Source organism: Halyomorpha halys, unplaced genomic scaffold (assembly GCF_000696795.3).
Source record: "Halyomorpha halys isolate HHAL.00 unplaced genomic scaffold, Hhal_1.1 Scaffold37.1, whole genome shotgun sequence".
NCBI classification, from domain to species: domain Eukaryota; kingdom Metazoa; phylum Arthropoda; class Insecta; order Hemiptera; family Pentatomidae; genus Halyomorpha; species Halyomorpha halys.
This window is the reverse complement of record NW_027106407.1, coordinates 578,766-593,217: the sequence shown is the minus strand read 5'-3', so window position 1 is coordinate 593,217 and position 14,452 is coordinate 578,766. Positions and strand designations below refer to the sequence as shown.

General features: G+C 30.6%; 1 protein-coding gene across 1 annotated transcript in view; it reads left to right on the top strand.

Moving 5' to 3' along the window:
- Positions 1–14,452, top strand: part of gem (gemini) — a gene marked incomplete in the record, with an annotated part of 67,864 nt that overhangs the window by 50,692 nt on the left and 2,720 nt on the right. Inside the window, 3 exon segments of the mRNA XM_067044761.1 lie at positions 7,309–7,405; positions 10,819–11,018; positions 13,413–13,660. Of these exon segments, the coding sequence (XP_066900862.1) occupies positions 7,309–7,405; positions 10,819–11,018; positions 13,413–13,660 (545 nt within the window).

Genomic DNA, 14,452 nt, shown 5'->3' with positions numbered 1-14,452 from the left:
GGCTGTTTCAAAACGTTAAAAAAAATTAATTTTTCATTCAGAGCTCTATATTTAAAATTACTAACAACACTAGAAAACCTAAGAGAACATTACTTAAAGTAGAATAAATGTGCTGGAATATTAGCCCTGATAGATATATTTACTTTCAATGGTTCTCGAGATATAGGCTTTTTAAAAAGCAACATTTCATAAAAATGTTGTATGGAACGTACTGAAATATCAGTAGTTAGTTAATTTATTTTGAGAAATCTATATCTCAGGAACTATGTGGCGTATAGATGTCTATTAGCACATAAATTAAAGCTATTTTAACATACTATAAAGTAGTTTATGACCTTTATCTTCGTAGGAATAGTAGTTTTAGTGATATTTGTCAACATAAATTGATTTATAGTTGTCCGGACAATAAGTTTGATTTATGAAAAACTTTATTTCAGAAACTATAAGACGTACAGATGTCTGCGAGCTCTCAAATTAAAGCTAGTTAAATTTACGTTAAAATAGTAAAAAAGGTTATTAACTACTTTATAGTATATTAAACTAGCTTTAATTTGAGTGCTAATAGACATCTATTCGTCTCATAGTTCCTGAGATGTAGATTTCTCAAAATAAATTAAGCAGCTACTAATTGTTAGTACATTTTTATAAAATTAAAAAGCTATATCTCGAGAACTATTGAACGTAAATAGTTCTATTGGGGCTCATATTTTAGTAAATTTTCTCTACTTTAAATGACGTTCTCTTAGGTTTTCTAGTGTTGTTGGTATTTTTATAGATATAAGGCTCCGAATGAAAAATTAATTTCTTTTAATTGTTTGAAACAGTCACCTGTTTTTATTACCCCTACCTATACTTGGCAGACTCGTCAATTTTTACTAATAATGATACATAGTTTTCATTAAAGTAATCAGAAATTAGGGTGAAATAACTGCCTTTTTTCTCCTCTTGGGCTCTTGTACTAGCCACCTCCTTTGAGGAAACTTACGTGGAAAAACAGTCTCAGAAACTGGTGGGAACCATCTGAATTGTATTACGTAAAGATGGTATCCCTTTTATTAAAATACGGGTCGTTGCCCACATAGCCTACTTTCTCAGCCTCGCTCAACTCTTATACCTTTTATGGAAATTTATTGCGCCTGGTTGAGCCTTGCCTCTAGTTTAGCGAACTCAAGCAACATTTCTATGATTTACGGTTTATTTACCTATCGAAATAAACTTTATGCTTTTGTTATGATATTTTATCAGTAAATCGAGTTATGTTATTCTTTCACCAGTTATGATTGAACTAGTCATTATTATAAAAATTATTGTTTATAATATTTTTTATCAATATTCTAATGTATATAAGTGGTAAGATGGCAAATAAAAACCTGTTTTATTCTACGAAAATCTAATAAAGGATATATTATACATGCGGGTGATTTTCAAACTAGTCGATTTTCAAGAACCACTTGAATAAAATGTAAAATATTTGTCTTTATCATTTTGTCTATTGCATTTATTTATACAATTTATTTGTTTACTATAACAATAAAATAAATTTTACTATAACAATACTATAATTTTTTTTTTAAATATTTATTTATTGCTATTTACAACTGTACATTATAATACATTTAGTAAATCTGATCTAAGTTACTACCCATTGGTAGCACTCTAATGACATTTTACATTAGCTGGTTTCGTGGCCATTTTCTTTTCAGGCGCCTCGGAGGATTGTCAGAAATGGAAGAGGATGAGAGATTAGACACTAGGGGGTTTGAGTGGTTAGAGAGTTTTTAATGGAAGGAACTATAAAAATTAAATAATTTTTTTTGTAACTTGATATTTAAGATTTCGCTATAGCCTAGTAGAAAGATTTAAGGTATTTCAGAATGTTGATTATGAAAGTATTTCTCAACATTTTTACTGACTGCTTATAATGATAATACCTTCAATCAATCTTTTCTTTATCTCTTAAGGCCAGATGCTCACTGAGCGTAGATCATGTATGTAAATTTAATTAACGGTTCTCTCAGGGTTACTTTGCGGGATAGAAAAAAGTGAAGAGAACAATAATGGACATGTTGGCAGCTTTACATTCAGACTATTCAAGTAAATTTCGACCACTTTTTTTTTTTTTTTTAAATCATGAGCTGTTTTATAATAATTAACATCAAACATTTTTTAATTATTATTTTTATTGTTAGTCGCACTGGTCCGGCAAGTGGTTGCAAAGTTACTTTTCCCACGATTAAATATGGATTATCAAGATGTATTACACGGAAACTGAAATCAATATTCACTGATACGGTGGGAGTCGAACCCATACCGTTGCCACACAGGCGCTCCATTATCCTCGCCCAAAAAAAGCTCACATGTCATAGCTTGTTTTTGTTATTTAAAAAGTAATTATTACTTGATTGATTTCGATAATTATTTTACATTCTACTTTTGATGGATATTATTCTCTTTTTTTTTTAACTGAAAAATTTCAAGTTTAAATAAATGGAATTAGAAATAATTTCATTTTTTAAAAATTTTATATTTGAGTTCCGCGAGCCATCCTGGTGAAGGCCTGAGGGGTCATCAGTCGGATCTGGGCCATCCATAATCGATCGAGTTCCTGTTCAGTTCTTTGTTTGTTCACTACCTAGCTAACAACAGGTTTAAATATATTTTACCAACCATTTTTTAGCTATTATATCATATTCCGTCCTAATAAAGTGTTTACTGTTGCCAAAAAGGGCCATGAGGCCCACTTCCCGGACTTGTTCCCCCAACCAAATAGCAATACCAATTTTATATTTTTGGATGAGGACTTCTCCTCTGAAGGGTCTTAGTAGCCTTAAAAGTTAAATTGGAATTGTTCATCTTGGAAGATTTTAATTGTCCGTGATAAAGCAACTTGATCAAGGAATGTAGTATTGTTGCCAACATTAAATTATTCTTAACTATATTCCTCTTTTAATATCTTTTGGACTCTAAAATTAAATCTTTCTCTTTGTTTTACAAAGATTGTTCTTCAATTTGATATGTTACTTACTTCTCAATATTACCTTGGGGTCTTAGTGGGGTGGGGCCGGCCGAGAAGGATTACCTTTTTTTGTTATGATCTCAGATTCTTGTTATGATGAGACCAACAACAAAAACGTTTCCCATAGCTGTGGTTGAGTTTAAAGGTTAACCAGTTCATAAAATAGTGTCCATGATATTCGCTAAAAATTGATTTCTAGTTGTTCGAACAAAATTTCATATGCAAAATTCATATTCACATGCAAATATCATAAAAAATGCTTTTCCTACGAAGATAAATGTCATACACTACTTTATAGTGCATTACACTAGCTTTAATTTGATTGCTGGCAGACATCTATTCGTCACATAGTTCCTGAGATGTAGATTTCTCAAAATAAATTAAGCAGCTTCTAATTGTTAGTACATTTTTATAAAATTTAGTTTTTTAAAAAGCTATATCTCGAGAACTATTGAACGTAAATAGTGTGCATCCGATGGTTCGTGAGATATAGTTTTTCATTATTCAAAAGTTTTGTCCAAATCAGCATCTCGTGAATTTATTTTGGTAAATTTCATGAAAAATATTACTCCTACGAAGATGAACGTGATAAACTACTTTATAGCACATAAAACTAGCTTTAATCTGAATTTTAATTCTTCATATGTATGTTTAATGATTCTTGAGATATAGATTTCCTAAAATAAATTCACTAACTACTTATTTTTTTATGAAATTTTGCTTTGCTACATAAATAGCTCTTCTAGGAACCATAATTAGGCAGATTCACTCTACTTTTAATGTTGTACGATCAGGTTTTGTTTTGTTGTAGGTAAGTGAAACTAAAGGAAATAATATAAATAATAATGAGGATCAAGAATAATTTATGTTTTAATAATATCTATACTTGAAGTCCTCCCTGAAAAACTGAGAGAATTTCGGAGAAAATGTTTTAAAAGGAGTATGGGAAAGTTGGCAGTCAAAGCATAATCCACTATCCTTTCAATTAGGATAAATTATAATATTATATAATTCCTCCGATTTCTTATTAATTCTTTTTCTTTATAGCTCGAGTAGGTACTTACGTCTTATCCCGACGACTACTTATGGCTTATAAGATTGTGTAATTAGTTATAGTTTAGGGTGAACCTTTGATAAACTTTAAACTTTGGGCTTCAGTGCCTTTCATTAAATCATTAAATTTCAGCACGTAAATAATATTTTTAAACTAATTATAATTAATAAAAAAATAAGAGCAATTAATGTTTACATATTTATAAATTTTAAATGAATATTCCAATCATCCAATAATATTTTGTATGAACGTGAAAATAAAATAATCTCTTCAACTATTTATAAATTTTAATTGAGAACTAAAACCTCTATCTTGATCTATTCTTGGTACGAACTGGGTGGAGTGGGTGTGATTAAAGATTTGAAGGTGAGAAGGAGCAACGAATGAAAGAAGGAATGGAATTTAATAGGGACGGGCTGCGGTTCGGTGGACAGTTGTAAACAAGTCAGAAGGCTGAGAACGGTTGTTTCCTGAATGAGCTGAGTAATAGAATTGAATGAGATCGAAGATCTATCCTGGAGTTGGGATTAGATTACGTGGTATGGGAAGAACGTCAGGAATTATTTTCGACGGAAGGAGGAGTAAAACCACTCCAACTCTTTGTGAAATCAGTTGACACAATCTTCCCTGGGGGCACCGAACATGAAACGTGTAAATTAGCTGATCAACCGTTTAGTCAAAAACGAATTTATAGTTTCAGAGGGCCCATGGATTCCATCTTCTTGGATGTATTCCATATCTCCCATACTCCCCGGTTTCATCCATAAATTGATATAAGTATGAATGGGGTTATAGTGTAAAATCAGAAATTATTGACTGGATAATACACTAGTATCCTCAAGTGAACAAAACTGATGTTTTTATTGAAATTAGATATTTCTGCTCTATAAATTGTTCTTAAAAAAATTAAATCTATCTTCATAGATAGTTAATAAAATTTTGCCTCATCTTGGCTAGATTTTTTTCCACTTTTAAAAGGTCGTGTTTGAATCTTGTTTCTTCCAGTTCACATTTAATTGTCATCGGTCATTGCAATTCATAAGTTAATGACGATGTTCTGGCTTTTATTTCATATATATCTAATATCAGTCTAGTATTGTTTACATAAATATGGGAAGGGTGGTGTAGAGCTGTATAGCTTACAATCTTACACAACATCAAGTAAAGTTTCGTCGTAGAGTATTTAAAAAGGACCTTTAAATGGTTTTTGAGAAGTCTATTTAATTTATCAAAACCTTTAATATTACTAACTAGTCATATGGGTTAAGTATTCAGATGTTTTGATTTTAGTACTATTCAAAAGCCGATAGGAATTTTAAAACCAGAAAAATCCATGAATATTAGATTTTTTCTAGAAAAATGTTTTAATTTTAATTTTCTCGAGCTTTAAATTTGATTTTAAGAGCTTATCTGTCAAGTGAATCAACGAAAACAGTTTTTGAATGTTTGTTAATCATCTCGTAGTATTTAAACATAGAAAAACTGGATATGCTATCCGGTTTATTCTCACAATTAGTCGCCTGACTAGATATGCGGAATTAATTTAGATAAATCTTCGTAATTTGATTAGTTAATGATTCATTTAATTTAAACATGTAACAATATGTTTATAATGTAGTATTATCTTCAACTTTCTGAGTGTAAAATTATATTTATATCTTTGTATTTATTATTTATTGAACCCTATTTTTTTATTTGGCTCTGTATGTTGTTTTGTGTGCATTGTTAATTTCTACACAAATAAAACCTTTGTGATAGTTACATTTGCTTATCAGTGTCGTTTGCTTTGTTTCCTTAATGATAAATTACTTCTATAGTCTGCGAAATCGTTAAAAGATAAAGTGCATGTATATTCTAAATTAACTTACTTAAATGTAGCAAACTTGTAAACAACAAAGACTACAAGTGTAATTAATCACACTAGCTGATCATAATCCCAGCTAGCGTTTCCTGTTAAGAATTAATCAAAACTGTTCCTGATAACATTTTAATTCGCTAATTATTTTTCTGATAAATGAATGAGTTTAAATTGAAAGAAAAGAGAAAGATACAGATGTTGAGGCGCGAAGTAGTGGGGGAAGTAAGATGGCCGCCGTAGCTTTACCAGTTTAGAGCCAGTCTCGACTGGATTTGGCCAGTTCATTACACGTATCGGTCGCTTACTGTCGTCCTAGTGCCTGCCTTCTTACTGCCCTCTTCCCTGCTCTTTCTGTATCATCCTCCCCCTCCCGATACAGAATTAACATTACATAGTAGGGCTTTCCGGCATCTCTTAGTCGAATTAACGAATGAGTGTTATCATCCGTCGTCATCCAACGCTTATTAAACTGTTATTATCGTCATCCAGGCAATGCTTCTACAATACAAACACAAAATGGAATCCTTTTGCATTGCGAGCTGCACCGAAACAATTCCACACTACGACTACATTAGCTGACGACAGGTTTTTATTACAGCTGAACACCTTGGTCGTAAAGAGAAGTGGGCCCTGTGGACTTAGTTTGTTCAAACGTAACTATGACCCCGTTGTTTATATCTGGCCCAAGAGGAGATATGCTTCTGGTCCTTCATAGTGTTTATCTGATTTGACAGTGATTTGAACTAGTCAACTGAATTTTGTGTTTGTGCATAGATCAGGAATTACTCATCCTCTATGTGCTATTATACATCATACATTTATTTTGAGAAATGTATGTGATTGTTTACACTGTTACAATGACTGTTGGTGACTTAGAACTTTGTGCTGATTTTTATCATAGTTTGATTCAACCTTCTAGCAATCGCCTTCGAATGCGTTTGCTAGGAAAACAATTTGCTGTTAAAAGACTTAACAAGAACATGTGTATGAGAGACCAGTTTAACTATTGTGCTAATTTTTCACCCCATTTAAAGCATAGGATTAGAGCTATTAATCTGAGGCAACTTCCCAATGACAATCGAAGATCACTGGTGTCAAGAAACTTAGTTAAAGAGTTAGTATGTATTTGAAATTTAACGTTTGAGTTTTCTGGCATGGGGACACAGTTGGGCGTAGGTTTCAGCCTACCATTATTCCTTAAAGAATTTAATCAGGTGAAAATTACTACACACTGCCAGAATACTCAATTGAACGCTTTGTTTTAAGTAGTAGCTGTCACAACCACTTTAATCCAAGGTCATCTTATATTATGCCTTGAATGATTTGATTATTGCATTCAAAATGCTTGATATTCATGGTTTATTGGTGTGCTTTTTGTAGGAATATATGCAGACCTATAGTTTCTTCTACAAATGTGCCTAAAGAAGAACCTTCGCCTCAACAGGAAATAATTTCTCCTCCTGATAGTCCAGCTCAGGTAATTTTTATATTTGTTTAAAATCATACTAGTTTGTCAGCAAATTTTTAACTCTTTGTTCTGAGTATTGATGTGAACACAGGATAAAAATTGTTTGCCTATTTATTTTGATCATTATTTTTTAATGTTAGTCAGACATTTTGTTGGTGGTGTTAAAAAAACAAAAACAAGATTAAAGTATTGATGAAATAATATTTATCACTCAAATAATACTGCTTTGATTTAGATAACTTTACAAGTGATTTTAAATTTGCTTGATTCCATTCTTATTCGTTTAACTATACTGAGGTAAAGTTAATTGTTTTACTTCTCAAGGGTTGAGGAATATAAGTATATGAATATTTACCTTTATTTTTATTTACATTAAATTTAATTATTTGTATTCTATTTCTTGTTCTAATCAGTTACGTACTTTTGAATAAGAAATAAGTTTAATATTTTCTTATTAACTTTAAAAAGTAAGCCTTTTTTAATTTACTAGTTTTCCATGTTACTTATATAAATAATTTAAAGATTGTAATCCAATCAGAATTTCATTAATCCTAAAAAGCTGAAAACCTTTGTTAAACAATTAGTATTTTGGGGAGTTCTCTTTGAGCGGAAAAGTTGGTCAGAATAATGAATTCTAAGAGTTGATAATTTGATTAGTAACAGAAATATAAAAAACACCAATTTTACCTTGGTGTTAATGAAAACTTTTTTGTTTAAGAAATAAAAAAAGATAGAGTTTTAAATTTTTAACTTGACTCCAAGACAGTTAAAATAAAAAATATATTATTCAACAACTGCATGTTCTGATCGATCTCCGAAACTTGGCATATTATGTTAAAAATTTACTCTTATCAAAATTAAGGTTTCTTTTGTCACATGTTTGAAAGTACTTGCACCTGTTAAATTGTATGTTAATTATATTAATTAATATAATATTTCAGAATTAATCAGCAATAGCAAAACACAAAAATTACATCTTGTATAAAATGTTAAACTATTGGGAATTATTTTTATTTTGTTCAGAATCCATTGTGGTATAGAATATTATTTACATATCAGGAACTTAGAGGTCAATTGTTCCATGTTGATTTGGTGTTGTCTTACAAAAATTACATCAATGCACTTAAATTATTATCTGGATCCTATCATAAGCAATGGCTATGTATTGGCCTATATATACACACATAGCACCCTATCTGTTGGCATAAAATTTAATCCAACTGCATTACTAATAAATTTTATCACAAAATATTTAATGATTTATAATGAAAAAACTATATTTAAATTATTCTATAGAAAAGTTGATTAGAATGACATAGTGCAGTTTACTTCTGACGTCCAGGTATATAGGTTGGAAATATTATCAATTAGTGTTTATTTGGATTCTGTTTCCATCAACCTTACAGACTAAAATGATTTTACTTTTACTTATCTACATGTTATATATTAATGAGGAAAGTATAACAATTGTGAAACATTTTGAATCTGAGTTTTCAACAAAAACAATACTTTAAGGTCCCATGAGTCCAAATAACCAAGCCTTGCAAAATAGTGTGTGTGTATGTATGTGAACTGAAAGGGTCAAAAATGAAGATTTATTCAAAAATGAAATTTCATATTTAAGGTTGGTATCTGCCTGGGATGAAAAAATTTTTTTTTTAATTTTCTGTTATTTATATATCAAAAAGTAAATCTCCTTATTTATAAAAACCCATAATCTTAAAATTAATCACCTTTTGGTTGATCTGGTATGGAATGGCTTAAAAGAGGAAATATATAAGCTGACAGTACATGTATCGCACATTCGTGACTTCTGAGGAATTACAGTTCTCTCCCTCCAGCACATCTCTTCTCTTGCCTTCACTATATATTATAAGATGGGTCCCTCCATACCTTTTTTGTCCGACTCTCTTGAAGTCGAAGGCTCGTATATGAAGCCTTCCGCTGCCCTTTTTTTCTGTTCCATATTTAGCCAAATATGTTTTAACTAACTATCTTGTGTAATCTAGCTGGTTAACATTGTGGTTTTTGGCATAAATATAGTAACTGTTTTGGAGAGCCACATCTAGAAGCCAAGTAAAAATTGGCTACCACCCTTTCTTCCTATGGATATTGATTCGGTAGTAAGCTATGTTTTGGTCCATTTGGTCAGTTCCTCCTATGGACTTGTTGTATTAGTGACTTGTGACTTGTTGAGTAATAAAATTAACTAATAAAAATTACTTACACAAAGTTGAGTTTGTTAAACTGTTTCTCATCAATGTGCTTGTAGTTTGTCATCTTATAACCACGAGAATATGTTAAATAAAAGCTCCTTGAACGGTTAGCAATGCTGTACAGTAACAGCGATGTTTACAACTCTCTAGAGAAGGCCTAATCAAATCAAACACGATACAATTTCATCATCATTTAGGAAAAACCTTTAGCAATCTATTGTTCAAAATTTTTTTAGCAAATTTGAACGTTACTATTATTTATAAACTTACTTGTCCTGAGAGATAAGTAGTGTGGCCATCTCAGAGTAACACATAAACAATATTAGGTATCATAAGAATGCAATAGACAAATGAACCTTACATTTGATACTAGGTTAAAGAGGAGGTTTCATAACACCCTACCATGCAATTGTTGACCCTAAAAGATTTATGACATAGTAGCAATTAATTTGTAAATACCACTCTAGTTCTGTTACTGTACGGTAACGCAAGTCGCTAATGGGTTAAAGTACCTTTAATTTTGTTTATTAAAAATAATTGGCCATCTCTCATTGTTTCTGGTAATAAATATAAAATATTACCAAATGAAGGATAAAATGGAATGTTTTTAAGTTTCTTTTTATGATGACATTAGTCATAACTTTTTTGAAATTTTCATAAAAATCTTTTTTTTTTTACCTTACCAGTAATTAGAAATATAGCAGGGGAAAGTTTTGTTATCATGAATATTAAATTAGTAGTCAAATTTGAAACAAACAATTATTTTTGTTCAAAGGAGACCTGTAAATGATGATGAGCACACCGGTCCAGATTTGCTGTTTTGTTCTTGTAACTATTGCTAAACCTTAATGTATGTGGAATCTTGATAGTTATATTTAATCAGTATCTTCTCTAAGTTCATTATTCAGTAATCCTTTTAATATTAATTATTATTTAATTATATAATAATTATTGCTATAATTAACATCATCATACTTTCTCTTAAAAGTAAAATCTCAGAGTATATCAAGTTATACCTGACTCACATTCTCAGTTTTATGGAGGAATTGGTATAGTTTTTTTTAGCTTTTTATATTAATTGTTACGAAAGAATTATATTTAATGTTTTTTTCTGTTTCTACTTCATTACTGATACTTAAATGATATTTAAATTTAGATTGTAATATTTTCCATTGTGCATTCTACTAAATAATTCTTTTTCCATAGACTGAAACAAATTGCAGCCCACGTGCTGATTGGGGCCCAGCTGAAACATCGCTTTGGCTTCAGGCCAACAGATATACTGGTCATCATAATAGTTTAGCTTCTTATTCTGGTGCTGATCTACTTCGTCTTTCTCGTGAAGATCTTATTCAATTGTGTGGTCTTTCTGATGGGATTCGTCTATTTAATGCACTTCATGTCAGGTAATTGTATTCTTATCACAAATCTAGTTACTGTAGGATGTTAATTTGATGGAAAGCTTGTTCAGTTTGTTCGTATCATGAATGAACATTGATGCAACATTAGTAAAAACGTAACGGGAACTTTTTCTGATAAGAATTATAATACATGATATCTTATTATCCAAATTTTATACATTATTATTAATCTTTCAGTGATTTAGTTTTGAGCATTGATAATACCTTTTTTTTGTTATAAATACTATCCACCCTCCTTAAAATTACCCATGACCTCCAAATCACCATTGAAAATAAAAAAAAACTGACTATTCACATCCTACTTCATTTTTCTAAGCATTTGACACACTGAACCACATCCTCATATCTTTATTTGTTGGTTCAAATCCTATATCTTCGATCGATCACAGTTTCACGATTTCATTACCATTCAATTCCAACAGAATTAAAATAGACATTACAAATCCACATACAAGCTATATAAAAACTTTTGTATTAACTCTTTAATTTTTATTATACTTATAATTAGTATCTCTCTGTAAATGTATATATATATATTTATTTTTTGTTAAGTTAGTATGATAATTTTACATTTTATATGTTTAAAGACCTAAAAATTAGTTTTTATTATTTATTAATTATTTTTTCTTTACTCTCTAAGGCTCTAAAGCCCATCAAATAATTCTGTAATGTCATTCTCAAGGGATGCGTCTCGGAATAATTAAAGAATTTATTTATTTAAATTACATTATCTGTTCTGCCAACCAATGTCATATTTAAGAATTTTTGTCAAGAAACACTAACAGTTATAAAAAAAATGTGGTGAAAGAGTATGACTCTGTTCCATTATTTGCAACATTTTCTCATTCAAATAATTTTTAAGATGAATTAATAAAAGCGGTTGTTTATAATAAATGGATTATAATCATTAAAGAAATAATTGTAAGAAATGGATATACAACGATTTTTGAACTATTAGCTTTCAGATTAATTAAAAAATAGGTATAAATTGATTTTGTGTTACCGGAGACTTGGTGATGAATTAGGTCTTAAAGTGAATATGGTTGAAGAAAAATATATGGTTAGTAGCAGAATGATTTAAGGATTTAATAGAGGATGTTACTTTCAAAATAAGAGAAACATAAATTTCTGTCAGTTTTTATCTGATTTCTTAGAAAAAATAAAACTATCTCAACTGTTTTTCTAAACATCAAAGTAGATTTTATGTTTGCTCAAATTGAGTGGTAATTTTTGAAACTCTTATAAAATGTTTGTTAATTTGATTTTGTTGGGCATTGAAACATTTTACTTCTATATTCAGTTGGTTTGAAGATAAAAAACTTAGTCGTGGAAACTTCGTCACATACTTGTCGTGGATTAGATGTAGGGAGGTAGTGACATGACAAGGACACACCTTTCACAGGAAGGTAGTAATATATCATAAATAACCTTGATTATATTGGGCTCATGCAAAAATAATGCAGGTTTCTGCCTTTGCTTCATTCTAAAATCATTTATGGAAAAAAAAACTAATCCTTAAGGGTCGTTGTTCATTGGATCTGAGAATTCTTCTGCTATTCGAGAGCCCGTGCAAAAAAATAGACATATCTGATAAAAAACTTTGATAGCACTTTTTTGAATCTTTACTGCTAGAAATAAGAGACTCCCTTATTCTACCTGCACAAATGGCAGCTGAAAAACAATCAATTTTTCATTGGAGCTCCATTTCCTTTAAACTACCTACAAAACTAAAAACCCTAATAGAGTATCATTTAAAGGGGAGTAAATTTACTAAAATATGAGCCTTAAAAGAGCTATTTATATTCAATAGTACCCGTAATATACTTTTTTATGGAGCAATATTTCATGTTCAAAAATGTACTTTAAAATCAGTAGTTAGTGAATTTATTTTGGGAAGTCTATATCACAGAAACTAATAGATGTCTATAGCGCTGAAATTATAGCTAATTTAATGTGCTATAAAAGTAGTTTATGAGATAAGCATATTCAAGTCCTTAACGACATGTCTAAAATCAGTTTCTCTTTTGATTGTAGGATTATTTGGGTGTTCACTTTTGCAGTAAAGAGTTAGTCAACTGTTAATTCTGGGTCTCTATCAGTCGGGAAAGTTATCGTTAGTCCTAAACTTTAATATCTTGATTTACTTTTCATAAATGGTGGGATAGCTAATTTCAGCATTTTAAAATAATGTAAGAGATTTTTTGTCATAGGTTAGCTAAAGAGAAACTGTTCTGTACTGCTTAGGTCTTTCAGTCCTAGGCCCAACAATTTTTTTGTTTAAGTATTGATTTAATGTGATATAAAATTACTTGGATTTCAATTGGATCTATTTTGTTGTATAAGTTTGGTTGACATACATAATTTGTTTGTTTGTTTCAGAACCGTTGCTCCCAAATTAACTATATATGTCTGTGTGGACCCACGTGACAGAGTTTATAATGTGGTGTACTTGACCTCTTTGAAACCTGGGGAGCTGTTGAGGAAGGTTTGCTATGCTGTTGGACTTCCTGTGAACCAGGTCACTCAGATTTATCTGTTAGGTCCAGGAGATATCAAGATTTTGCCTACTGAAGAACTGGTCTCACACCTTCCTGACAATACTGCGTACAGTGTCACCTTAATATCAGGCAAGCAAACTATTTATTTATAGAGGAAGTTTTATTTGTTATAGATCATGATAATATATTTTGTTTCGTAACTGAGCAATGACAGGATGAACAATTAGGGACAGTTTAAATTGAGCCATTATGAGTAAAAGTAGTGCAAGTCTTCTGTTCTCATTAAATTTGATTTTCATTAAAAAAAAAATTAATTATCAAGTGGATTAACTTGAATGCTTTCAAATAGTTGTATATGCTTTTAAGTCACTAGTTTTAATAGAGAAAACCGCTGTTCCGTACCTGAAATGTAGTAGAACTTCTGCCAAATTGTTGAATATCTCTAAACTCTGGAGTTGACTTACACCACTTTCACATTCACTGGCTCCATTGTGCTTTTTGTTATTGTGATAGCTACTACTTTTTTTATTGTAATGGGTAGTTAATAATTCATACAAGATCAAATTGTTTCTCTTGCTTAATGGAACTCCTCATCATTCTATTTGAAATATTGCGTTGAACAATAAGGATCATTAGAATGTTTTCATTTGATCTAAGGATAAATGCTTGTAGCTTTCCTGTTTCATTTTATTATTATTTATTTTAGACTTATTCCAAGGACGAGTTTTGACTATCATCGAGCTGTTGGGCTCATGTACTGGGCAGTTTTTCAGTGCCACAACCTGCTTCCTGCATACACCACCCATTCAGTGATAGTCAAAACTTGTCTTGGAACAAACCTCTTATATATATTTGAGATTCTGCCTAATGAATCTTATTTTCCTGGTCAGTATTGCAGGCAGGTACATCTTTAACAGGGTG